The sequence below is a fragment of the Mesocricetus auratus genome, unplaced genomic scaffold, assembly GCF_017639785.1.
Source record: "Mesocricetus auratus isolate SY011 unplaced genomic scaffold, BCM_Maur_2.0 Super-Scaffold_100015, whole genome shotgun sequence".
NCBI classification, from domain to species: domain Eukaryota; kingdom Metazoa; phylum Chordata; class Mammalia; order Rodentia; family Cricetidae; genus Mesocricetus; species Mesocricetus auratus.
In genome coordinates, this window is record NW_024429198.1 from 46474835 (window position 1) to 46501142 (window position 26308).

Below are 26308 nucleotides of genomic sequence, written 5' to 3' on the forward strand. Positions count from 1 at the left end.
GAGAGATTGTTAGATGTCAGGTGGTTTTCTGAAAAATGAAAAACACGAGAGACTATGTAATGCTGGGTGAGAATGAAAGTTTTCTGCTTCAAATTTTACTTTCCATCCATGATATCTCTCTGTGTACTCTGTGGAGAAAAATTGCCTGTAGGCAACGGATTATCCCAACGCTGACCTATTTTTTCTCTAGTTTTTAATCTCTTTTCAGGTAACAAATTATTTTTCCTTTGACCAGATTCATATGATTAAAAAAATCCTTAATTAAAAAAGCAATTTAATGCTCAACAGGGACCACCAGAACAAGCATATGCTCTTCTTGACTGAAAATACTTTAAAAAAAAGGCCATCCTACTTCCCTACCTCATAAGTGCTGTGGTCTGAATTGGAGTCACTGACTATGTCACTGTTGGACTAAACTGTGAAGTGAGTGTAGTCAGGAGTGTCACCAAGGAGCTAGAGGGACAACTTGCAGAAGTTGAGGTAGAAAATAATGATGACATATTGAGCACTGAGCTTGGCCATCTACTGGCTTCATCTCTTCTAATAAAGTGAACAGAGTGACACAGAAAAGTAGTTGAGACTTCAGATTTGGAATTGAATGGTCTGACACCATTATAGTGTTCTACTTGCCATGCCTGAGCTCTTGGGCAGACCACTTCATCTAATTAACTTTTGAACCCTTGCTTTGTAGGACTATTGCATAGTTAAAAGAGGTAATTCTTCATAAAACCTAGCTTTGTTTTACAACACGCAAAGTCCACAAATAATTAATAACAATGCCATCTACCCTTCTTATTGTTGATATAAATAATCATGGCAAGACTTGGACAACTGAGACCAAGCATGTTCACTTTACAGCTAAGGATCACACGCAGTCAAGGACAGCTATGACTGTAGCCCAACAAAAAAATCATAAGCTTATTAAAACATTACAAAATTTTATTTTATTTTTTACTAACATTACTGGGTAGTTATGGAATGTGAACTTTATAAATGACAATGTCATGTTGTCGTATCAAAATGTCAGACATGCCTGTCAGTAAGACCTAATCTGAAGCCTGAGTTTCTATCTGTATAAAATGGAGATTAGGATGCTGATCCTCATGGGATTGTTATGACAGATGATGTGACATCACATTCATGGGTTTCAAGCATTCATAAGCACGCTGTGTGCTTACCTGCATATTTGATTGCTAATGATATTCTCAATGTTTGTTCCAAACATAGTTTTTGCATAGTATCCCTGTTTCTCAAACACCTGAGAGGGCATGAGAAATGGCTCAGCCATTAAAAGTGCTTGCTGCTCTTTGAATGACATGAGTTTAGTTCCTGAGTATCCAAATTGAATGGCTTAGAGTTGCCTATAACTCCAACCCCAGGGGATCTGACATGTCTGCACATATGTGTTACATGAGTGCCTGCCTACACGTATAAATATGTGCACATAAATAAAAATAAAATTTAATTAAAAACAAAAATACCCCAGAGCCATTTTTCAACAAACCTTTGTCTCCACACCACTTTCAGAAGCCCCACATAATAATTTAATTTTCTTGGCTCCACTTAAGGAAATAGCCTTGACATTTATACGTAAGCATTTTCTAGGCCCATAGCTTAGCTGACCTTTAATAAAGACTGTCATTTCTAGATCCTTTTCAATCACAGCGAGCACCATCACCTTTTGATCCAGTTCAGTCTCGTTTTCAAAGATTTGTAAAAAGACTAACAAATTGGACAGCTTTAAAAAAGTGCAGGTTCTGAGTGGAGAAGTTAATGTCAAGAGAGCTCGGGGTGAGCTGTCACCATTTTTGTTAGGACGAAGGTGCAAAAGGAAAGCACCTTGAGGTCAGGATCATTACTTTAAGTGCATGGCTGTTTCAGTAAGAACAGGGTAAGTTAACAAGCTCTAAAGTTCATGCTGCCCTGAAAACGCAGAGTGAGCACCACTGGAATTGATCGGGCTCAGGCAAGAAACCACATAACTTTCAACCCAAGCCAACTTAGTTGTTGACATCCCAAAGGCTACATGGAATGAGATGTAGAAGCAAAAGTAATAAATGGGCTCTCCTGGCCCTTGATTCTTCCCCTTCCACCTGTGAAATCATTATTTAGGGAGAGCATGTGTAGTCCTGACCTGTCCTGTGTTTTTTTTGGTTTAGATTTCTATCTGGGAAGGGCTAAAGACAACTCCTGGTTTCTAACTTACAGGGTAAGGGACACACTGGTTTGAACACAGCCAAGTTCAGGAAGTAGACTATGCAAGTTTAGCAGCAACTCTTGTCACTAAGATTATAGTTTAGACAGTGGAAGAATTTCTATTTGATCAACAATGGATTTGGCCATTAAGATGTGCAAGGCCTGAGAACAGATATAAAGATGGTCAAGGCTTGAGTTCTTCCCTTTGAAGAACAACAGTCATGCTGCCATAGAAATAATCAAGATACTGAGTATGCAAAGGTCTACAACAAATGGGCTGAAAAAATAAAATGGGGTTACAGAAAAATAAGAAATTATTTGGGTTCAGTTTTATGCAGAAATAAATATAAAAAGTTTTATACAGAAATAAATAGCTGGGTTCAGTTTTATATAAGTAAATTATATACACACAGAGATGAGTGTTAGGGTATTGATGGAGTGGTTTTACAAGTCATATGTAAAGTACATACAGAAGTAAAATAGGAAACCCATAGGGTAATGGAAACACCCTTTCAAAAGGAGGACAGGAGAATACGGGCTTGGAATGCATACTCAAAGTTAGAACTTCATCCTATAGACTAGAGATGGGAGGTTTTTCAATCCTTACTTTGCAGCAGAATCACAGAAACTGCTAACATTGCAATGGTCTCAGCAGAGTTCCCCTAACCTTCATGAGGAGTGAGGTGTGAGTGACCTACACATATTATTTGTGTGAATCTGAATACTTCCAAGACCTAATTTGGAACTGGAAGACTCAGAGTTTCTCTATACTTGAAGGCTGAGTGATCACTGGAGGGCTAAGTGGTGACATGGACATTCAGGGTGAAGGCAGAGTGGAAACTGACTATAGGCTGTGGATGTCTAGATGGTGGCTGTACCTGCCTCAGTTAAAGATAGGTAATGTATCAGACAAGGCTTTCAGGGTACCTGGAGGGTAGTTCTCACCTCATACCTTTCCTGATTCAATATCTTCAGAAGGTCCTAAGCCCCACTCCAAACTGTACCCATTACCTCATCCCAGAACTCACTATGGGAACACATGATATGTCTATATATCTTTCACCTGGGGCACAGGCAGATAAGGAGATGCTAAAACATCTGATTACACTGGTTCCCTGAGGTACAGGCTATAATTCCTTTCTCCTGTCTGACCCATCCTCACTTGACTAGAAGCTCAATTTAGTGTCTGTGTCTTTCTAATATCCTGGATGTCCTTGTTGGTTATCCAATTTACTTTATTTGATGGAATCGAGACAAGGTCTGACTCTGTAGCCCAAGTCAACCTTGAATTCATGGTGATCTTTCTGCTAAAGCCTCCTGAGGGTTATTGAACTTTAAAACAGGAGATGAAGAAGGAGAAAGAGGAGGCAGCAGATGAGGAAGAGAAAGGAAAGAAGGAAGAGGGCATAGAGAAGGAAGGAAGGAAGAAGAGTTAGAGAGGTAAAGGAGGTGGTGGAGGAAGGCATAGAGGAGAAATGATCTAGGAAGGTATGGCTCATCTGTTCCAAGGGATGACAGAGCACCCTCCTGACTTATGATGCTTGGTAGAATCTTTTCATGCACTTGCGGCGGGGGGGCTTGTCATGCATATGGTGGAGCCTTGTCATGCACACTGTAGAGCCGTGTTAAGCACCTGGTGGCTGGTGGCCCCTTAGTCTGGTCCAAGTATTGTTCTTTAATCTGAATTTTACACTAGAACCACTAGTCCAGAGTTTGATGATGGTGTGGCTTCTAGATCTCTGTTAACAAGTTCCAGAATGGATCTACTACATGAATAGGTCAACTCTCACTCCCAACAGCAGTGGTGGGCATGGGGAGCAGTAGGCTGAGATAGATCACCAATATTTTCAGCTTGCTATGGGTTGACTTGTGTCTTCTGGACAGAGATATTGAAGTCCTGATATCTGGTCCCTGTCAATATGATCCTATTTAGGTTTAGGATCTTTAAATATAATCAGAATGCTTTCATTAATACCAGCTCATGGCTAGTATAGATGGGGTCCTTATAAGATGGGGGTGGAGTCAGGAGGAGGAGAACAAGCAGAGATTGAAGTGGTGTGGTAATGAACCAGGGATTGCTGGTAGTCACCAGGAACCAAGGTGTGTAGGGAAGACTCCTGCCGATGGTTTTAGAAGAAAGGTATTGTCCGCAACACTCTGACTTTGGATGTGGAGCCTCTAGACTTGTTTGTCCCTCATTCCCACTAATTTGCTATGGCAATTCCAGAAGACTCACAAATAGCCTGGGTGCTCACTTGCGGACTTGGCTCTCACTGACCTGGGCAATCAGTGAGGGCCAAACTGCCTGAGAGCCAGCTCCTGCACTGGGGCTGTCCTCCACAGCACAGATGCCTCTTCATAAACCATGGATCCCCACACAGAGTGCCCGTCCTGGTCACCTTGCTGCAAAACCCTGAGGTCCTCATGCACACGGGGCTTTGATGACCTGCTTTGTAAAGGACATAAACAGCCGGTATTCATTTACTGCAGGGTGCAATTGTTGACTCTATAACAAGGCTGTTTCCAGCAGCAAAAGGGAAAGGCTTTCAGGTCCCTTCTTTCCCTTTCCCCTCATGACGACAATTATTTGGTTTTGGAAATAATTTTGGAAGTATTTTAAGGTATTTGCTTTAATCTACCATGGTGAAAATTATTCAGCAAACCCCATAGGAGGCTTCGTCTCAACAAGTAACATTTTCCAAATAGGAGATTACTACAGCAGTGAGTTGCCAAAGACACAGCTGAAAAAATGGGTCATGCATTCATGACATCTTGGGACAGGAGCTGCCAAGCTCTTTGCTGTTCCCTTTTGTCCTTTTCTCGTAAACAAGCTACATTAACGAGTTACTTTTAAAAACACATTCTGATTTCCTCAGGGAGTTACATGGGAAAGAATTCAGGGTTCCCTCTAGAGGACCCAGATGATTGTTTGTTCTCAGAGATCAGGTGCGCTAAAGGATCTGGAGGCTAAAAAACACACTCTGAGTATAGGCCAGCGGATCCTGAGCGCCCCTTCCCCCCACCCCAGCCAGGCTAAAGACACTCAGTGGGTACTGGGCAGCGGATCCTGAGCACCCCGCCCTCCCAGCCTTGGTTTCTCCTGTTGGTGCAGAAATCTCTCTCTGCCACTGCAGGGGAAAGAAAGGGTGAGAGGAAAGGCTCGATTTTCAATTTCAGTTTAATTACACAATTTATAGTGCCCAGTAGGAAGGATTTAGGTGCAAGATTAATGCTCAACAACATTCCATTTTGCATCGCCGTCTGATAAAGAATACTGTATTGATTATCCAAAGTGAGTTTTCAAAAGTGTTTCTCTTGAGGCTCGTGGAATAGTGCTTGCCACCAAGTCTGACACCTGAGTTGGATCCCTGGAAGGCACGTTGTAGGAGAGGACTGTCTCCCACAAGCTCAACATGCATACTGGGACACATCTCCCTACCAATGAAAGTAAATCCTCTTCAAGAGTCAAATTGCTTTGGTAGCAGACTGATTTCAAAAAGAGGAAGACAGAAGGATTACCACGAGTTCGAAGACAGCCTGGGACACATTAGTGAGTTCCATGCCAGTTTGGGTTGTACAATAAAATCTTGTTTCAGAAAAAAGAAACAAAGCATAAGAAAAGAGAAAAAAGCAAACAAGGTGGCTTAGTTTTGCTTCTCGAAATTGGATAAATAAAAGTTGTTAGATGACTCTTTGAATTGTGTTTTTGAGAGTGGGAAACACGTCCTTCATTGGAAGAACGATGAATAGAAATTCCAATGGGGTATTAGAAATGTGAGCTGTTATATGGAGATTGCACAAGGCGACTCTGTTCTGAGAAGGGCTGTGTGAGAAATGCATTAAGGCATTCTCCCTCATGTTAAAGTTCAAAGACTTTAAATTGCTTCTTGAGACTGGCATCAGATCCGTGTTTAAGATAATGAGTAAATATTTGGTGTTCACATATTCTATTAGTTTAGCCAAATGAACAAAGGAGCAACATACAGGAAACAAAAATTCTCCTGTAAGGACTTGCCTCAGTGCAGCTGGAGATAAGCGTATTAAGTGAATTAAGCCCATTGCAGAAAGGCAATACCACACTTTCTTTCTATTTGTGGTTTCTAGATTTTATGTAGATACATAAAATCACACATGTGTGACTATATATATATATGTGTGTGTGTATGCATATTATATATACACAGTCACATATTTATGATTATATATGTATACACACACACACATGCACACACACACACACCACACAAGAAGTACACACAAAGGGACTAATGGGAGGGAGAAGGAATGAGAAAGAGGAGGCTGGGTTGTGAGCAGAGTAGTCTCAACAAGCAAAATACATATGTATGGTGGAAACTTCTCAATGAAAACTCGATTTTTGGGAGGGGTGGTTGTTTATTTCTTTACTATTTTAACCCATTATATCAATGGGGGAAAGTGGATATCTTTATGAGAAAAGCATTCTGTCTGTAGTAAATGTATAAACATAGCAACAATAAACTCTCAGGTCTTAACTATGACTCTGCCTTGTAAAACCACTTGAGTTCATTCAAAGAATGTAAAGAGACAGAGCTAAGAAGGTAAACGAACCTAGTGAGAGACCAGATGGCTTTGTCATTACACAATCATGGTATTCTCAAATACCATGTAGGCTGCTTGACTCTTGTAACACAACCTTTAAAATGGTGTCCAAGATTGAGTGGGTGACGGAAGGGATTGGGAAACTTTTGGCCATAATCCAAAAATGGGAAAATTACATTTTTTTTGTCTTCTGAGATACACTCCCTCCCCTTCCCCCTACCAAATTTCATGATGAGATCTCTTCTTTTTCTTCATATACCTACATTTTCCCCCATTGTCTTTTAAACTGAAAATTTCTAGCCATGTTCAGTATCCTAGACTGACTGACAGTCCTTTACTCTAACGCACACACTTTGCTAGGTTCCTGATTAAATATAGAGAACCCTTGCAGTTCGTGTCTTACCTATCTTAAAATTAATTACTCCTGCTAGCATTTTTAAAGCTATTATTGTTGATGTTTTTGATGGTTGATATTGACTGTCAATTTGACAAGATCTAGAATCCTTCATGAGACTTTTTTTCTCCTCATAACAGTGAGGGATCTCTAGACTAGAGATGTCTCTGGTCATACTAAAAGGCTGTTCTCAGTTACACTGAGGCAGAAGACCTATTCTGAGGTTTGGTGGCTCCTCCCAGCTGCAGCAACCCTGATGTAGAAGGACATTTCTGGTGAGTTCATCGATCCTGTTGATGCTTCTGCTGCTATCTTTGGCTAACACTTTCTTTGGCCTGCCAATATGGACTAAAGACTAGTGGCTCTTCAGGAATCCTCTAGGCCTTTAGCACCAGATTGGAACTGATGAGGCACCCAGTCTTGTGCAGTGGGAAGCTTCAGTTTTTCAGCCTCTCCAGTGCAAAAAGATCCATTGCTGGATTCCCAGATGGTATCCTGTAAGCCAATTTAAAAATCCCATCCATCCATCCATCCATCCATCCATCCATCCATCCATCCGTACATGTACATGTAAAGAAACACAAAAATGTGCCAGATAAATGCTTGATCCTGCCTATTGATTTCTCTGTGGGGTATATTAAGAAAATTGAATTTTCAGTGTTTAAAGCTTGATGAATTAAAGGGTATCTGTTACTGACAAGGCAAAAACCATATTTTTATTTGGGTAAATTGACAATGGGAACTAAAATTGAAGCTTATTTTTAGAAGACAGTAGCGACTGAGATAAAGGAGAATATTGTCACAACAACACATACATAATGATACCTCTCTGGTATGTGACTTAGGTTTCTTTAGGTTTTTATCCAGGTACATGGCAGTCAGACTGTATTCTAGCAGAGGGGAAACTATTTGGGGGACCACCAGGAGAAGGAGGGGAGACAAGTGAGGGTGATGGGAGAGGTAAACATAAACAAAGTATAATACACATGTAGGAGGATGCTGTAATGAACCCAATATCCCAGATTGGTCTCCGCCTCCTCCAGTAACCAAGGATAGCCTACACTTTTAATCCCATGCCCAAGCCTCCACCTCTAAGAGCTGTAGTATAGGCAAACTCCAGCACATCTAATTTGATGGTGTTGGAGAAAGAATGCAGGACTTCACACTCCTTTAACAAAGCACTCTAGCAACAAAGCAACATCCAAAATCTACTGAAACCCATTATTTGCATGCTAACTAAAAAGATAATGAAAAATAATCATAACAATAAAAAGTAGAACATAGGAAAAGAAAAATGTAACTTGTCCAATATAAATGCACACTTACCACCTTTCTCTTTGGCAATGATTATTTATAATTTATACCAGAGAAAAAGAAAGAAAAAGCCATGAAAAATTTGTATCTGGGAGTGAAATTTGAGCAGTATTTTTCCACAGGCCAAATGTCAGTCTTTTCTGAGTCTCTTGAGTGAATAGCAGGTGGAGGTCCTGCAGCTCAGCTGGACTACAGAAGGGGCCAGTGGCCCTGACAGTATAACTCTTGGTGACAGCCTCTCTTAGTTTATCCCATGGATGGCTATATGTCACCATCCTGTAAAGAGTATATATAGCTGACAACAGAGCCATTAGATCATACAGAGACTGGGCATAGCATGTGTGAAACAAGAACACACCACTAAGTTGAGCTGCTTTTCCTCTCTAGTGGGCCCTGGTAGCCATTCAATTTAATCTGTTTGAATTAACCCTTGAGATGACAGAGGAGAGTCACCTGAGTTGTGAGTCTATTTGTTCCAGAACTGACAACAGGGACACGTACATGTGTAGAGTGACAGGGTTTGTCTACTCTTCATGTTTTGGGTATGATGAGGTAGAGGGAAGCAATGGGGTGGAAACAGACAAAGAAAGTGCATGGTCATTCACAGATGAGTGATGTGTTGGTTCTAAGAACCAAGACTGTGTGTCTATTGCTCATTGCTAATGATGAGCACAAGCTGATTGAAACATTTACTAATGCAAATATTAGCATTTAAAATGACCTTGAATTTGTTTGTGAGAAGGTGAGGAAATACCTGATTGGTGATGTGTTCTTGGATTTTCCCTGTAGTCACTGAAAAAGAAAGCAGAAAGAAATTTTGTATGAAACCAGTTATCAAGACAAAATACAGAACTGATGATCCTGCCCTACCCTGGGTCAGATCACTCTAGCCACCACAGGCTCTTTGGACAAGATCTAAATCACAATGGGGACATGTATGGATGCAGCAATAGTGATGACATGCTGTCAAAATCTAAAAAGAACTTGCTAGTCAAGGGAAACCGAAGTTCAGTAGACACTTGCTAGGGATGAAGCCAGCAAGCTGTATTCAACTTGGCAGAGAGACAAAGAGATAAAAAGACTAGAATCTGTTAAAGATTTCTCAGACCATGGCATTCCCAGGAAGTCTTTTCATGACATTGAGCTCACAAGGCTCTAGTTGATCTAAAACTCAAGGTCCTCCTAGTTTAGCCTCCCCTGGGCTGAGGTCACAGGCATTAGCTACCATTCTGGCCAAGAAATGCTCTTTCCAAAGCAACTCTCTGCCTGGGAAATGTTGGAGACCTCTTTCATTAGTAGGGTGTTGCTGGAGATTGAAATCCAAACCAATAGCTCAGTTGATGATACCTTCTTGCTCAGGATGAGAAAAGATCAGAGCAATGGATGAAGGCAACAGAGCAGCATGGGCAATAAGAATGTAAGAACAACACAGTACAGTCATGAAAACAACCCAGGATGACCAGTGTCGCATGTGTCTTAAACAGGAGATAGAACCTTTAGGAATAAGAAATTAATAATCAATGAGTTTCCAGGGAGAAAAATAAAGAAGAAATTTGGTAGCACCAAAATTATTGCTTGTGAACAGCGCTATGGTGAATACTTTATTAAGCACATCTTTTAAAAATAAGCCTTAACTTAAGCAATTGCAGAGTTAGGTAAGACAGAGGTAAGGTAGATCACGCAGGGTGATGATTGTAACCCCAGCATTTGGGAGGATGAAACTGGAGGATTACTGGTTTGGGGTCAGACTGGGTTACAATGTGAAACTCTGTCTCAAAAGCACAATAAAACACATATGAAAAGGAATAGAGAAATTCCTTAAACCCATTATCCAGATTGTACCAGTGATAACATCTTAAAATCAAGAATGTATTTGAATTTTAATCATAGGTACAGTATAAACCTTTTGGATTGGTGTATTTTCTCCAAGTCTAACTCTGCATTTCATTCTCATGACTGTGTGTATTGGCAGTTGCTTCCTTTTGCTTTCTGAGTACTATTTCACAGTGTGGATGTACCCTATTAATTGTGTAGTTTCTAGGTTTGACTACAGACTGTAAAGCTGCTGTAAACATAACACATACGTTTTGAATGAGACATAAATCATTATCTCTCTGGAATAAATACCATGGGACACAAATGTGAGTTGCATGTTCAATTTTTTTATGAAGTTGCTAATCTGTGGGCCATCTATCAGATCAGTTTGCTGGGTAAAGGTGTTTGTCACCAAGCCTGGTGACCTGAATTTAATTCCCTATTCCTTATGCTAGAAGGAGAAAAATTACTCCCATCAATTGTACTTTATGATTGTTGTTGTTGTAATAAAAAGAAAACCTGGAGTCTGTTGTTTTTTTTAAAGATGCAATACTCCCCAGTCAATTAATCATCTAATAATTAGCATACACTGAAATTTTATAGGAATTCAGTACCATTTGAGGCATCATTCAGGGCACAGCAGAGATACAAGGAGCATAGGAAATAGATGGCGTACTGAGAGCGACTATTTGATTAAGCTGTTGCCAAGAAATGCCAGGGGCCAAGCTTGGAGGGTCCAGATAATAAAAAACGATTTTCTTTGTTTCAATATCTCCACTGGACACTCTTGGTAGGTTTTAATGTTGAGATTTCTTTATCAGGTTATATGCAGAGAGCTTAAAGTGGAGGCAACATGCTTTGAGGGAAAGCTATTGAATTCACTTTTAGGACCCCAGAGACAGAAAGAAATGGGTCCTCCCGCAGGGCCTCCAAGTGCAGTTGGTCAATACCTTGCTGTTAGTCCCTGAGTTGTCCCTGAACTTCTGACCTCAAAAGCCATGAGACTGACAAATCTGTGTAGCTGTTTTTTTTAAAGACATCAACATTATAGTACAGCCAACCTCTGGATCTGTGGAGTTTTCTTATTACTGTTTTTCTTATTACTGTTTCTGAGATGATGCATACAGGGACCATTTTCAGTACTAGACATGGAACAAGAACTAGACACGATTGAAGGGTGTGGGAGGAAATATGCAGCCTTTACACAAACACTAAAGTTTACACAGGCAACATAAGCATCCTTCGAGTTTTGCTTTCCTGAGACCAATTCTCCCAAGATAGGAAGAGAGAGGGAGGGTGGACATGTGTGAGTCTGTAGAGGTCAGAAGAGGGTGTTGGATCTACTGGAGCTGGAGTACAGGTGAAGGCGTGATGAGGATGCTGGGAACAGAACTTAGGTTGTCTTGAAGAGCAACAAGTGCTCATGCCCACTGAGATTTCTTCCTAGCCCCTATTAGTATTGATGACAACAGCAGGATGACTGTGATCTGTTACAGCAACAGTAGGAAATCAGCTCCAAGGAATTCCCTGTTTTAATCTGACTACGCTTTAAGGACCAGGGAGAGAAGTAGGTGGCTGCTGTACTCGGCTCTGTGACTTGTCCTGAGTTATGAATTCTCCTCCCTATACATTGTCTCCAGGGAACAACTATAATAAACAGAAATCATTTTTTTAGGTATAAGACTAGGGATAAAATTCTTTGTATGTCTTGTCCAATTTCATAGCATTTACCATTGAAAACCAGTGCTCTATTACACCATTTTTACTGTTTAACACACAGCAATGGCTGGGTTGGATAGAACATCTTGTCTGCCACATACTTGGTCCTTGTTTTGTATGTTTTGTTGAAATGGACTACAAAGCCAGGGGAATAAGACATCTCAAAAAGGTTGCTGCACTGGAGAGCTGATAGAATGCAGAAATAGCAGCCTAAGATCTTTATGTCTTGATTGCATGGTGTCTTTAATAACTGCAGCAGAATGAGCTACCGAAGGAGGCTGTGGATACATTGGCTTGGCCATTGTTGGACATGATGCTGAGACCTTGTTGTCCATTCATAAACTTCAGGTGCTGGTGGCCACGTCACAGAAACAGCAGGTGGCAAGTGACCAGGAAGCAAAGCTCTGATGGGTGAATCTCGAATCTGCAAGCCCCTAGAACCTTGGCCCCAGAAGGTCTCTGGCTATTGCTGTGTCTTTGCATGTTTGCCGCTTCCATTTTTCTCCTCTTAAGCTGTATTGTTAAAAGTGTTGTCCCTGCTCCTGATAAAACAGGGGCTGTAGAGGACAGAAAATAATAACAAGGAAATGCCACTCAGCTAGTTTCTCTTGAGGACCATATACACTGTGGCTTAGGTTAATTATTAAGAAAAACAATTGAGTCCCAGAAGCTACCTTAGCTCAAGTTCTTTTAATTTTAATGTTGAGAGCTGTGTCCTCAGGTTTTGGTGTTTATCATAGCTAAAACAAAGCGTTAAATAATGACTAAAGGTTAGGTTAAGATGCTTTTGATAATGGCTTTGAGGTAGAAAATCTTGGAAAACAATTTAAAGTTTAGAAAGACACATCATTGAGTGAGGAACTCCTTGAGGTCAAGGGACAAGAACAAAGCAGCCCAATTATTATTAGCTGACACACCTTTCTTGCTAGGATGGGTTAGTGATCAAGGGTGATGATTAATTCCTTGTACCCATTTCTGCCCTCAGGTTCCTGCTATAAAAAACTGTTGATGAGTAGGTATGAACCCTGAGAATTTAAAATAGAGCTGACTGATTCATTTCATATATAAAAGTTTAGATTTGTGCTTCTTCTAAGATTCCTTAAGAGATTACCTTTGAGACAAATAAAAAGATAATTGGTCTTTTCTTTGTAACCAAAAATGCAGCCTGCCAGTAAAAGAACTGACCGAGAAACATATTTTGCTTGCTTACACTATGTAATCTATATCAAGATTCTTGGACATGAATGTATGTGGATTCTTGGGAAAAATTGTTATTCACCAGTAATATGTGAAATGTTTAATCATGTAAAGGGCATGGAAAATGTGTTCTTTTTACTTGTATTCATTCACTTAAAAATAGTATATAAGTTTTATATTTCTTTAAAGATTCTACTGGGGTATATAAGCTGAGAGGAAAAAATAAAGTTAGTTAGAAGGAAGACATTAAGAGAGATAAAAGGAATATATCTAGATAGAGGAAAGAAAAGAAATAAAGAACAGACAGAGAACAGAGAAAGACCCTAAGGTTTAGCCCCCTTGCTGCCCCGAGAATATTAAGTTTTACTTCCTTGGATAGAAAAGTCAAGTTGAATGATAGTCCCCCTACTCTGTAGGTCCCTCTCAAATCCTGAACTGTTGGAGGCTGGTCCTCACGGCAGTGGCATTCAGGAATGGAAGTTGTAGCAACATTTCTAAGATATTGCCATCAGTGTTTGTGGGACTGACTTTCCAGAGGTTTAGCATTCTTGAATAACTATATCTTATTCTTGTAAGTGCATTGGATACCTGCTCATTTCTCCTTCTACTGCACATTAGTTGATTAATTACTTCAAACTGACAAAAAACCTTCAAGGGATATTCTTTTTCTGCCTAAACAGTTTCAAACCGTGATTTTTAACCTGTTTAAGATAACAGGCCCCTTTGAGGACCTAAGACCAACTATGAATCTGATCATCTGAAAATGCTGACATAAAGCAACAGCAAACAATTCCTAGACCTTCTGCAGCCAGGCAAAGATCTGCAAGGATTTGCAGTTTTAAGTTTATTTCGTATGGTAGGTCACCACATGTGAAAGAATGTCCCAGATACCAGATTTTTGTTAACTTCGAGTTCTTTGAAACTTCAGATTCATCACTTGTCAACTGTTTCCTGTAATTTCATAATCTGAAACTATTCATCTCAAGACTCAGTGTACAGTATTTGAATTTTAACATTATTGTGCCTTTACTATGTCAGGGACCTCCTAAATACTCCTATGATGACAACATAAGATAAATAAGTTTGCAGCAGGACATCAACAAAGTTAAGATTAAGTGGGAGAGAGCAAGAGAAAGTGAGAAAAATAGTATGTAAGAAGTGTATGATTGTTGATTTCAATGACAATCAGGATGATGACATCAGGGTCTTTTGCTATGTAGTTCATACTGGCCTAGAACTCATTGTTTAACTCATGCTGGTGTAAAATTACAACTTGGCTTTGGCTACCCTGGTGCTGGGATGACAGGTGAACTGACAATAAATGTTTTCAACCAATTGAATTGTGAATGATATGATTGTCAAACACAGAGGGGGTTACCAGTAAATGTTTTGAGACTTGGGGAACATCTAGGCTTCCAGTAGAGACTGCCACTAAATACTGTATATTCCTCTTTTAGCTTATTCAGAAATGTATCATCAACAATTCAGGGCTACAGTATTAATAGCATTATGATTAACCTTTTAATGAATGGGATTAGAATACTGTTTATAGCCTTATCTTTTGGGTGGGTGTGGTATTTTGAATAAGATAGGTCTGCTGTAGGCTTATGTATTTGAACACATGGTCTCCATCTGATATTGCTGTTGAGGGTGTGTGGTTCAACTTTGCTTGAGAAAGTACACCAATAGAGATGGGCTTCTAGAGTTCATAGCCTTAGTCTGCTTCTAGGTAATTTTCTTTGCTTCATGTTTATGGTTGGAGATGTGATGCCTCAGCTTCCTGCACCAGCCACCTGCTGCCAGGCCTCTCTGCTATCATGGATTCTCCCTCCGAATTCATAAGCCCAAATAAAGTGTTTCTTCCTCTAATTATTTTGGTAATGGAGTTTTATTACAGAAACACAAAAGTAACTAATTACAATAGGTATTATAAGGATTCAGGCACTATGCTGGCCTGCCACTGTCATCTGACAGAATGCACTCAGGCAGTACTCTGGTCAGACCCCTTTAAAAGAAAGACCCCTGCCTACTTACGCTCTCTTTCTGCTTTCTACTTTGCCTTCTCCCTTTCCTGGTCTCTTTCCCACTGTTCCCCTGGGGCAGAAAGGACTTTTCCTGTCTCCCTCTTCTCTTCTGTCCTCTCTCTGTCTCTGTGTTTCTTTATATATTTTCTCTTTCTTTCTTCCCCCTCTCCTTTCTAATAAAGCTTCTCACTAAGCTCTGTTTGCCTGTCATATTTGTCCCTCTGCCTTGGTCGTCCTTGCTATGGAATCCACCAAGGTCTCCCTCAAGCTTTATCACAACAGGTATGATTGAACAAATGCTTAGTGATGTGGTAAAGACGAGAAGCTAAATCCAAGTTCAGAGATGGGACTTGGCTTTGGGGTATAGGAACAAGAATCATGAGAAGACAGAACATGACTCAGACTTTCAAAAAGTTTGGAGACTATTATGAGAGTGAATGGTTAGTAGGTGAGGGGGTCTAGATGAAAGTAGCCTTGTCCACGGAGATTAGGGTGGCCTGAACACCAGTCAATTGCCGTTATGTTTGAAGCAGCCGACAACCTGGAAGCTACTATGGCATCTTCAGAAGAGAGGGTATATGAAGGAAGAGTAGAATGGCGAGCAAATTGGACAGAGTATGGAGAGAACCTGGAATAGTTAGGGGGCTTTTGTAGGGGTGGAAACAGGGGGAGATGGCTTTTGGGGCTGAGACTAGGGAGGAAGATAAAGAAGAAAAATCAATCGAAGCATGAGGAAGAAGTTGAGAATAATTGGTAACACATGGCTACAGGAAATCAAGTCCAGAAAGGATTCTATCTGGCATTACTTATTCACTTATTCAATAGATGATACCATTGGATCAGCTTCCCTGAGTCATACATGAGGACTGTGCTCTGGGGACTCAACTGTAAACAAGACAGTAGCTGCCAAACATCTTGCTTCCTGCTTCCAAAAAACTTGACTTCACCCCCTTTCTCATCTAGGCTTTTGTCTATGTCTGCATTATAATCCACTTTTAGCATGATCCTTTCTGTAGTAATCAATTGCTTTAAAAGTGCTCCATATAAAGTCATGTGATGAGTATGTGGGGGTGGGGGCAAGTCAGTGTATCTGTTCCTTTTTCCTGGGGTACAAATATGCAATTATTAATTGGCATATACAGAGAAATTTTATAACATTTAACTATTGAATATTGGTTGTCACAAGATTAGCCAGTCCTGATATGTTAAGAAAGATTCTAGAATTTAAGAAACAGGATTAATATGGTGACAGATTTGATTCAGTGAACTAGAGCCTTGCCTATCCCGAAAAGGAGTCTATGACTGTGTCCATTATTGACAGAAAGACAGAGGCTAGAAAACAATGAAAAGGAACCGATGATAGTATGGGACTGGGGGAAGAACAGTAGTCCCTGGGCAGTAGAGACAGTGACTCAGTTTCTGGGTTTTAGCTTGGACCAGAGGTCTTAAAGTGCTATGCACTTTATTTTAAATTCTGGAATTTTTTTATAGGAGTAATGAAAGATCTTAAAGATGAGGTCCAACAACCATGGTTAGCCCCATCTTGGCAACTAATATAAAAGGGACTGGTACCAGCACAGCATTTGACAGGGTTCAGAATTCATCAGAAGTAAACCATAAGATGGAATATGAGCCATCTTTTAATTTTTGATCTGTAAACCATTCCCTTCATCAGAATCAGGAACAACTTTATTCAACAGTAGGGAAGTTATCAAGGTTCCATTCATTAAAAATTAGGACTATCATTCCACAAAAAATATTTGAGTACCAAGGAAGTGCCAGCAGTGGGCTGAGTCTTGAGGACAAGAAAGTGTGTCCTTGATCCTATGGAATTTTTTCATAGAATAGGAGGTAAGCAGAAGAAGAAGAAGATAAAGAAGAAAGAAAGAGAGAAGAAGAAGAAGAAGAAGAAGAAGAAGAAGAAGAAGAAGAAGAAGAAGAAGAAAGAAGAAGAGGAAGAAGAAGAAGAAGTAGAAATAAGTAATTGTGGTAGTGTTAGTAAAAAACAGTAGACTGAGATGAAAATATCATAAGAAGACATGAAATGAGGAAAGAAGAACTAGCAAGGTTTTGATATTCAGGCTAAACAAGAAATACAAGAGTCAGCCTTGCAAATCTGGAGTGACAATGGTATAAAAAACCAACCAACCAACTAACCAACCAACCAACCAACCAGCTAACCAACCAACTAACCAACCAAAGGCCAGAAAGGACAAGTTATGGACATGAAACCAAAATTGTGGCAGCTAGTGGACAAGAAGCTTGTGAAATGGGCATGGAGCAAACGCTGCGAGGAGTAGGAGATATCCTCAGAAGTTTAGTGAATCAGAATGGAGTCCAGGGAGAGACAGATTTGCCCAGTAAGGTCATTGCTGTGGACAGAATGGCACAGATGGCAGATATAGGTTGAAGTTCCCTGATACGAAATGCTCTCCTATCAAGCTTTCCTGAACATGTGATAGCAAAGGTGGAAAATGCCATGCAGGGCATCACTGGCCAACGGACAAATGATTCTATCGAAAGCCTTAGACGCTGGAAATGGGGCTTCAAGGTTTGGGGTCATGCTTGCTCTGCTTTGTTCTTGTTTTGCCCTGTTCTGTCTTGTTCTGCCTTTGTCTTTCTTTTTGGGGCAGAGATGTGTACTATGGATCATAGCATGTCGAAAAATTTATAACTTTTGATCTTAAAGGTGTTACAGCTAAAAGATGGGCTTAAGTCTTAGAAGAAAGACTTGGCACTTTGTTGAAACTACTAGTGTGGGGATTTTTGAAAGGAGACTCAATAGATTTTGCACCATGTGATCATCATGAACTTAGAGAGGCAGCAGAGAAAGGCTACAATTTAAAAGTGTTGTGTTTGGTTTCAAGTTGGCCATGGGAGAGTTGTGATGTTTAATCTTTATTTTTTTTTTAATTTTGACATGAATTAGAATCACCCAGGATATACACCTCTGGATGTATCTGGGAGGATTTTTCCAGAGATATTTGATCCAGAAGGGAAGATTCACTCTGATTTTGGGTGACAACAAGACATGGGCTAGTATCTCAGAGGGGGGGGGAGGGAGGGAGGGAGGAAGGAAGAAACTGAACTTGGACATTTGTCTGTTTATGAGTAGCTTAATGTGACAGCTGCCTCTCTCTCTTCTTGTTAGGTCTTCCCCACCATGATTTGTGAGTCAAAGTAAACCTTTTCTTTATTAGATTGTCAGGTATTTTGTCACAACAGTGAGAAAAGGAACAAATAGAGTCCCCAAATTGATTGTGCATGAAAACATAAACAGCCAATTAATAAGGATCATCATCATCACCATTGTTTTTTAAGCTGGACATGGGTTCACATGCTTGTGATCCTGGAACTTGGGAGGCTGAAAGGAGGATCACAAATTCAAAGTCAATCTGTGTTACATGTATAGTGAGAACCTGTCTTGGAAAACCAATCCAAAATGACATGTTCCTTTTTCACGACTTTGTTGTACAGTATTACACATTCCAACTTCTGCCAACTGAAGTCAAAGATGAAGAACTAATTCTAAGTAAATTAGGAAATGATTTTTACTTTTCATGAAGATTAAGTATTACATAAATTTCTCTTTTGGATTTAGCTAAATTTCTATCATTTTCCTGGATAATGCTGCAATTAAGATACAGTTTCATGGTAAAAGTAGGTAGAAAGAATTGGCTGGTGATGGACACACCCTATAAGTGATGGCAGGAACCTAAGACATAAACCTGGTCTGGTTCAGTACAAACCCAGTGTAAGTTTGGGAGACAAAAAAATCAGAGTGAGTCAGTAGTCAAGGAATCTGTTCAGTCAAGGAAGAGGTGGGTGACAATGGGTGATATGTGTGCCTGGGAACATGCCAATGCTTGAGGTACTTGGTTGCTAGGTAATGCAACACTTAGGCAACAAGGTGGGAGTCTACTTGCTGAGAAACTGAGAGTTAGGACAAACTTTGGTGGGGAAGTAAAGAGAACAGTGACCAACAAAACTCAGCGTTACTTGGACCTAGATAGTTCATTTCTGGAAGAGTATGTGTGTCTGTGTGTGTGTGCATTCATGTAGAGGCAAAACTTCTGTCTTGGATGTCTACTCAAATACACGCCAGCTTGGTTATTTTGTTTGTTTGTTTGCTTGAGACAAGAACTCTCGGTTTTTCTTAGAACATTCCAATTTAGCTGGGTCAACCAGTGCACCCAGAATTTACTTGTCTCCACCTCCTCAGCATTGGGATTATAAGTGAATGCCACCCTGCCATGTGTTCTCACATGGTTTCTGGAAACTGAACTCATGTACTCATGTTTATGGGGCAAATACTCCCAACTAAACCATTTCTTCAGCCCAATTATTCTGGCTCTTTGTATTTGAAATAAACGATCTCTCTCTTTGAGCTGTTGAAACCCTAATAAGTTAAAAGCATAATTGCATTATTATTTTTGTGGCTCCAGCAATTCTGATGGCTGTCAGAGATAATATTTCCCTTCCTTCTGGATCTTCCTAGTCTGGTGGATATTTAATGTTCTTTGACCCATGACATAACACAGGAAGGAAACCCCACTTAAAGAAAACCTAAATCATCTCTCAATTTATTCAAATCATATTTGAAAAGGAGAATTGGAATTTATGGAGCTAAATTCTAACTGTATTAACTTTCACTAATAAAAGATTAAGCAGCACATGCTTTTGCATCCTTTAATTATTTTTTTCTAACATGTTGAATATACAGTGCCTGAAATCTCTGGTTGGATCAACATTATTTTGCTCAGAGGTTTGTGGACTTTGCATACTGATTCTTTCCTGTTTCCAAGTACATTTGCTTTTAGGCTATTTTTATTCACTTTAAAGGAATTTTAATAACTTTCTGTTGACAGCATGGACAGCTGGTCTTGAGAATTAAAGAAAATTCACTTGCTGACTGAGGAAGGAAGTGACATCAATGAGCTTCTAAAGTCAGCCCAGAGGGGGAAATTGGCTGGTGAGAGAGTAGCCTTTCATGGCACTGTATTTATCGAGTGCCGCCTTGAGATGCAAATTGCTGTATCAATCAAACCTATGGTGCCTACCTCCAACTAACTCTGTGCAAACTGAAGCAACAATGCCCCGAAACCCTGAAAGGAAAACGGATGAGGGGTGCAGGAACCCAGGGGCTAAGTGAGTTAAGGGTGCTCAGGAAGCTATGTTGCCGAGCAGATACCTCGATCTCCGTCAAACCTCAGTTTCTTTGTCTCAAGACAGAGTTTGATGTAAACTGTTGTTGGAAATCAGTCTATTTCTGTGACAAATGGCTAAGAAGGCCTTGTACTAATACATATAGTGCAGACATGTTTATCTTGCTGCTTTTATCCTCGAGGGAGATATCAATTGTTTTCCGTCCTCTCCTGAGAACTATCCAGAAGCACTGACTCTCAAGCCTCATATGAAGCTACTAGCTTTATCTCTTACTTTTAAGATGTGTTGTCATTGCTTACAACTCTACTGCAGAAAATGCTAGGCACAAGAACTGAGCTTTAAATAGTATGATGATGGCAATTAGCAATTATCACTGCCATAGTATGAATTGTGACTATCACCATGGCTGTGGAGTTTTCCTCTACAGCTATGGTTATGCACATTTTAAAAGAGACCTGTACCATACGTCAGTTGTACAGATATGTGGGGTGTGACTTGTGGGTGTACCTAGGTGTGTATATACATATATACATGCCTGTGGAAACAAATGCTGAAAAGCACCCAAGTACATTTTATAGGCAGAAGGTGAAAAATTAAGTTGCTAATAATTTATTACTTACTCTCTCCGAAAAAATACCCTTGTGAGATGGCTTGAGGGTTGGCTCAACGACAGTTAAAAATAATTACACTTTGAGTTGAAAGTCCAAAGCCTCAGGAAAGAGAACAGATGAAGCATGTTTGCACCTCTACTGCTGGCCTTTTTCCCTTGCCTGTCAACCTATTGGAGACTCTCAATTCAGTTTTCAGATTTCTAAGAACTCAATGTGAAACTTGAACCAATTGAAAACATTATTGCTTGCATTAAAAAATGTCTAGATAAATTCTCACTTGCCTTACTCAGTCTTTAAGCCAAACAGTTTGCAGATTTCTGCCCAAAGTAGGGATCTTTTGTCTTTTTTAAAACTCATTTATTTGGTCCTGTAATAATATTTTAGACAAGTTAGCATGTTAACTGCTTAAGGGATGCAGAGATAAAGTAGAGGGAACAATGAACTCTCTCACACACACAAATAACACCAAATCATAAAGCTGTCAGATATTTATAGTAAATTGCTCATTTGTTCAGAGGCAGAATGCACCTAAGTCCTGATGGAGCAGCTGTGGTGATGGGGCCACTTTCAGACGCCTCCAGTCCTGACTGCCACTCTCAGTCTGTGCTACCCGGCAGGCTGCCTCACCTTCCCGCTTACTTGTTTTCCTTGTCTTTGTGCATGCTGAGTGTTGCGATGACTAAGTGCGCTTTTCATTGCTTAAAGACTTTGATTCTAAGAATGACAGTGAAAATCGGGCAAAAGGTTGACACAAATATGAGATGATGGGAATCCAGGAGTGGTTCTGTGGAGGACTGTGCATCTGAACAGGGAGTGGGAGTAGCAGGAGCTGGTGAGGGGAAACAGAGCCCCACTCAGTAGGGAAAGCAAGAGTAAAATCACATGCCAGGGGCTTGGGAAATAGCTCAGTCTGGAAAGAGTCTGCCCTGCAAGCAAGATGACCTGAGTTTGGATCTCCAGAACCCACATAAGCAGGCAACAAGGCAATGCCTGCTGTAACCCCAGTGCTGAGGATCAGGAGGACTGGAAAGCTGGATCCATGAAGCTCACTGGCCAACTGTCCTCGCTGAATAAAACCTAAGAGTGGAGAGCAATTGAGGAGTAACACAGGAATTAATCTGGCCTCCACGTGTGCATGCACACAATCACACACATACCTGCATCAACAAGTAGACACGCGTGCACGCATGCATGTGCACGCGCACACACACAAACACACACACTCAAAAACATGTCCTTCCACCTCAAGCCAGCCAATGAGTATGGAACAACGAAGGGAAGGTTCTGCTTCTTTAGTGTGCTGTTGTATACAAGAGATGATTTAAACAGGAAGTGAAAAGTGTATCCAGGACCAGTGTCATGAACATAGGGCTTATGCATTTATGTATAAGTGATCATTACTAACTTGAATTTGGTGAGGTTATCCTAGAACATTTTGAACTAGGGAGTAATTAAAATGGTGTTTTAGGAAGATGACTCCAGAGGCATGATGGGGATGGGATTTCTGTGACGGGGTCGGGGGCACTGGATGAGTGTAAGGCCCTCTGCCTTGACAGTTCACAAGGTGGGATGGGTGAGTGGGAAAGAAAGAAAGTGAAGGCCCTGGAAACTCAGTTAACCGGGAGAAGATGTCTTAATGTGAAAGTAAAATCATGAAAATGAGAACAGTTGAGAGAAGGGCACTAGAGGAGTTGCGAGCACAGCTCAGCGTTTGCAAAATTTAAAATAATGGAAGATACTTGGAGGAGAGAGGAGCAGAGCTCAGAGGAGAGCATAAAACACCAGGCAGTCGCTTGTAGAGTTGAGAGGAGAGACTGTGGAATGGAAGGCTCTGGATTTGAAATACTTAGAAGAACATTGGAGAAGAGTTGTATTTGGTTAATAACTTTGATAAATTTTCCTAGACTATAGAATATACAATTTTACAGTCACCTGTTTTCTTGAATCATCAAAACAGTCTGGAACGTAGCTTAGTTGGAAGAATGCTTGCGTAGCTTGCACAAGACCCTGGCTTCTGTCATCAGCACTGTATAAACTGGGTATGTAGGTGCATACCTGTAACGATCCTAGCATCCAGGAGATAGAGTCAGCAGGATGAGAAGTTCAAAGTTATCCTTGCTGCCTAAGGACCTGGAGGTCACTCAGGACAGCATGAGACCCTGTGACAATAACAAAGGCCCCAAGTCTCCCAAGCCCTAAACAACCTCTTCCCCCCAAAAAAGACCCCAAGTTTTAACAGAAAAAATTGTCAATTAAAATTTGGTACACATCCAAGGATGCCAAGCCTAGCTTTGGGAAGAGCAGACTGCAGAACAAGGGTTTCAATGAAGGGCTAGACCTGGGGCTTACCAGGCATAACACAACCTTTCTGAGCTCCCTCCTCTGCGAACAAAGCTAACACACACAACTGCCCAATTGTTTTCAGTGGGTCAGCAAGCACACTAAGATAGAGGGCTTAGCTCATGGACAGCAGACTATGTATGCAAAGGCTAACAAGCAGACTGTGTGGAGTTGGCAAGCACCTTTACCTTCTGACCCTTCTCACTGCCCCAAAACAACAACAACGATGATGATGATGATGATGATGATGATGATGATTACTATTATTGAGGTAGGTTGTTTAGTCCAGGCTGGCTTTAAAGTCCCTGGATAAAGTAGAAAATAACTTTCTGACTCTGGCTTCCTTTGCCTTGAGTTCTGGGAAGACAGTTGTGTAACAACATGTCCTATTTATTCAATACTGGGATTAAACTCAGGGCTACATGCATGCCAGGCAAGTGCTGTACTAACTAAGCTACATCTTCAATATCTTCACAACAATTTTATAATTGATTTGTTATGAGAATTTTCATTTTAAAATTTCCTGCTTTTTTCTTACATGAATAGAGAATGTAAGCCTATACAGTTTTATGCTGTAGGTAAACATATATGAATTCATCTAGAGTGCCAGTGTTTATCTCACTGTAATTCTACATTTGAGAACAGAATTGCAGGGGTCATTTGTCTGCTCTCATTGTCTGGCCTTATCTATCTTTCTCTCTTAACCAAGTTTGGGTCAATAATATTTTGGTTGCTTGAACTACCAATCACAATCTCACACCACCAGAAATGTCTTTCTCCTTAAGTTTGATTAAACTCACTACTAACGCTGAATTTCCTTTTTCCTCTGATTGGAAATATTTGCTATACAAAAAGCTGTTTATACTAGCCTGATGCTGGTTCTTGGTTCAAATAACCAGAAACAGTTGCTGTCTCTATGCCTTTATTAAGCCTAGGAAAGGCCTGCTTCAGAAAGATTTAATCCTAAATTACTATGTAGACTTCTTTCTCACACATTAGACAATGCGTGATCTAGACCGTTTTTCCTGATAAAATATTCAGCAATGATTGTAACTGTAGATTCAATACTACTCTAAGCGGTACCTCATTCTTAATAATCCTCCTACATCTTTGAAAATATTGCAGAAAGCTGTGATGAGATGATTTTTGGAAGAACTGAGATGGAAGCAGCTTCCTTGAGGAGGTCCTGAGAGAGGATGAATACATTAAGGTAGGTGTGTCTGTGTGTGTGTGTGTGTGTGTTTGTGTATGTAGCACCTATCTCAGAAATATGCAGGAGGTGAAACTGATTTAGCGGGGAAGTGTGAGAGAGAAATGAGAACATCTAGAAGGCTGGAAATGTGCCAAGAGTCTGGGTGACTGATGTCATTTAAGAAGCAGGGAAGCAGGGGGTAAAGCAATGCGTTCTACTTTCTGCATTGCTTCAGTACCTGCAGGGTCTCTGACAATAGAAATATCAGGTAGGTAGATGGACAAGTGACTGTGATTCTCAAGGGAGCTGTCTGGGTTTAAATGTGGGTGTAGATGTTATAATAGCACTGGGTTTCATTGAGGTCAACAGTGAAGTCAGCAAGAATGGAACATATCAGAAGGAAGAAAGCAGGGCTGTGACCAGATGAAGAGGAATGCAGAAAGGCAAGAGGAAGCGTGACCAGGAAGGTAGGAGAAAATTAACAGGGGTGTGGTGTTATGAGTAGAAGGAAAGCAGGAAACGAAAAGCTGTTGTTCCATGGCTGGTGAAAGAGATTTTTGAGAATCTAATAAAACTACTTGTAAATTTGTTCCTTGGCTAACCTTTTGACTTCTCGTGTACTCTCAAAAGTGTATGCATGAATGCATTACTCATAACAGCAAAGAACACAAAGAATAACTCAAGCATAGGTACTCATGGGAGGACTGTTTATAAAAAGATAGGGCTGGCAACATGGTTATGCAGATACCAGTGCTTGCCAACAAGCCTTACCACCATGACTCCATCCCTGGTATCCACAAGGTGGAAGGAATAAGCCAACTCTCACAAACTATTCTCTGACTTCACATGCATACAATGGTATGTGTGCACAGACAGGTATACACACACTCATACAAACAAACAACTAACTAAATAAATAAATAAGTAAATGATAAGGGATAGAGAGTAAGAAAAGGCAACCTTTCTAAGATTAGGCCTTGCATGTCCATATGGTCATGTTTGCAGAAAGAATAAACTAGAGATGAATTTATTTACTCTTTTTGTTTGATTTTTGTTTTTATGGGGAAGGGTTGGTGAGTATCCCATTGAGGGAACAACTCTGGGAGTGAGGATTCTTAGGAGATATCTTGCCACATAGCTGTGAATTTGAGTAAACCTGTGGGACACTCAAAGTATAAAGGTCAAGAATGAGAACCCTAAACTAGACAATAAAAAGAAACTGTTTAAACTGCTAAAAACCAAAGAACAAAAACAAAGTATAAAATTCAAGTCACCATGAATAAAGTATTTTGTTTTTGTCTGTAGTTTATAACTTAAGTATGAAATACACTGAAAATATAGTGGGAAGAAGTTGTAGGCATCACTAAGTATACTTAACATTAGTAGGAATTGTGGAATATAATTTTGAAGCTTTTTTTTAGACAGAGTTTCACCCTATAGACCAGGCTGATCTAGAACTCACAGAGACCTGCCTGCCTTTGCCTCCTCAGTGCTGGGATTAACAGTGTGTGGTACCATGCCTGGCCTTTGAAGTTAATTTAAGTTTGCTACAGGATAATAAATATCATGAGCACATAATATCAACATTACTAAAAGCTGAATTTTTCAGTAAGAAGGAAGAGAAAATGCCCAAACCAAGAAGTTTTATATCAGTGGAAAAATGCACACCTCAAAACAAAACAAAACAAAACCAAAAAAACCAAACCCCAAACAATTCCAGTTAAGTCATTTACCATTGGTCTTCCTTTCTTAAGTGTGCTTA

The 26308-nt window shown here is 40.2% G+C and overlaps 1 protein-coding gene and 1 long non-coding RNA gene across 9 annotated transcripts in view; one reads left to right on the top strand and one right to left on the bottom strand.

Moving 5' to 3' along the window:
- The window catches only part of LOC110343440, a 286166-nt gene that overhangs the window by 103936 nt on the left and 155922 nt on the right, over positions 1-26308 (top strand). For 6 of the 7 annotated variants that reach the window (XR_005881688.1, XR_005881684.1, XR_005881683.1 and 3 more), the window contains one exon: positions 24480-24564. This is a non-coding gene — a long non-coding RNA (uncharacterized LOC110343440). Of the gene's footprint in view, positions 1-7308; positions 7444-24479; positions 24565-26308 lie in introns of all 7 variants that reach the window. The other variant, XR_005881689.1, reaches the window with a different exon arrangement.
- Positions 1-26308, bottom strand: part of Chst9 (carbohydrate sulfotransferase 9) — a 241840-nt gene that overhangs the window by 22375 nt on the left and 193157 nt on the right. The window contains exon 5 of one of the 2 annotated variants that reach the window (XM_040757868.1): positions 9237-9274. The exons of the other annotated variant lie outside the window; for it this stretch is intronic. Within the exon in view, the coding sequence (XP_040613802.1) occupies positions 9237-9274 (38 nt within the window). The remainder of the gene's footprint in view (positions 1-9236; positions 9275-26308) is intronic. 2 annotated transcript variants of the gene reach the window in all.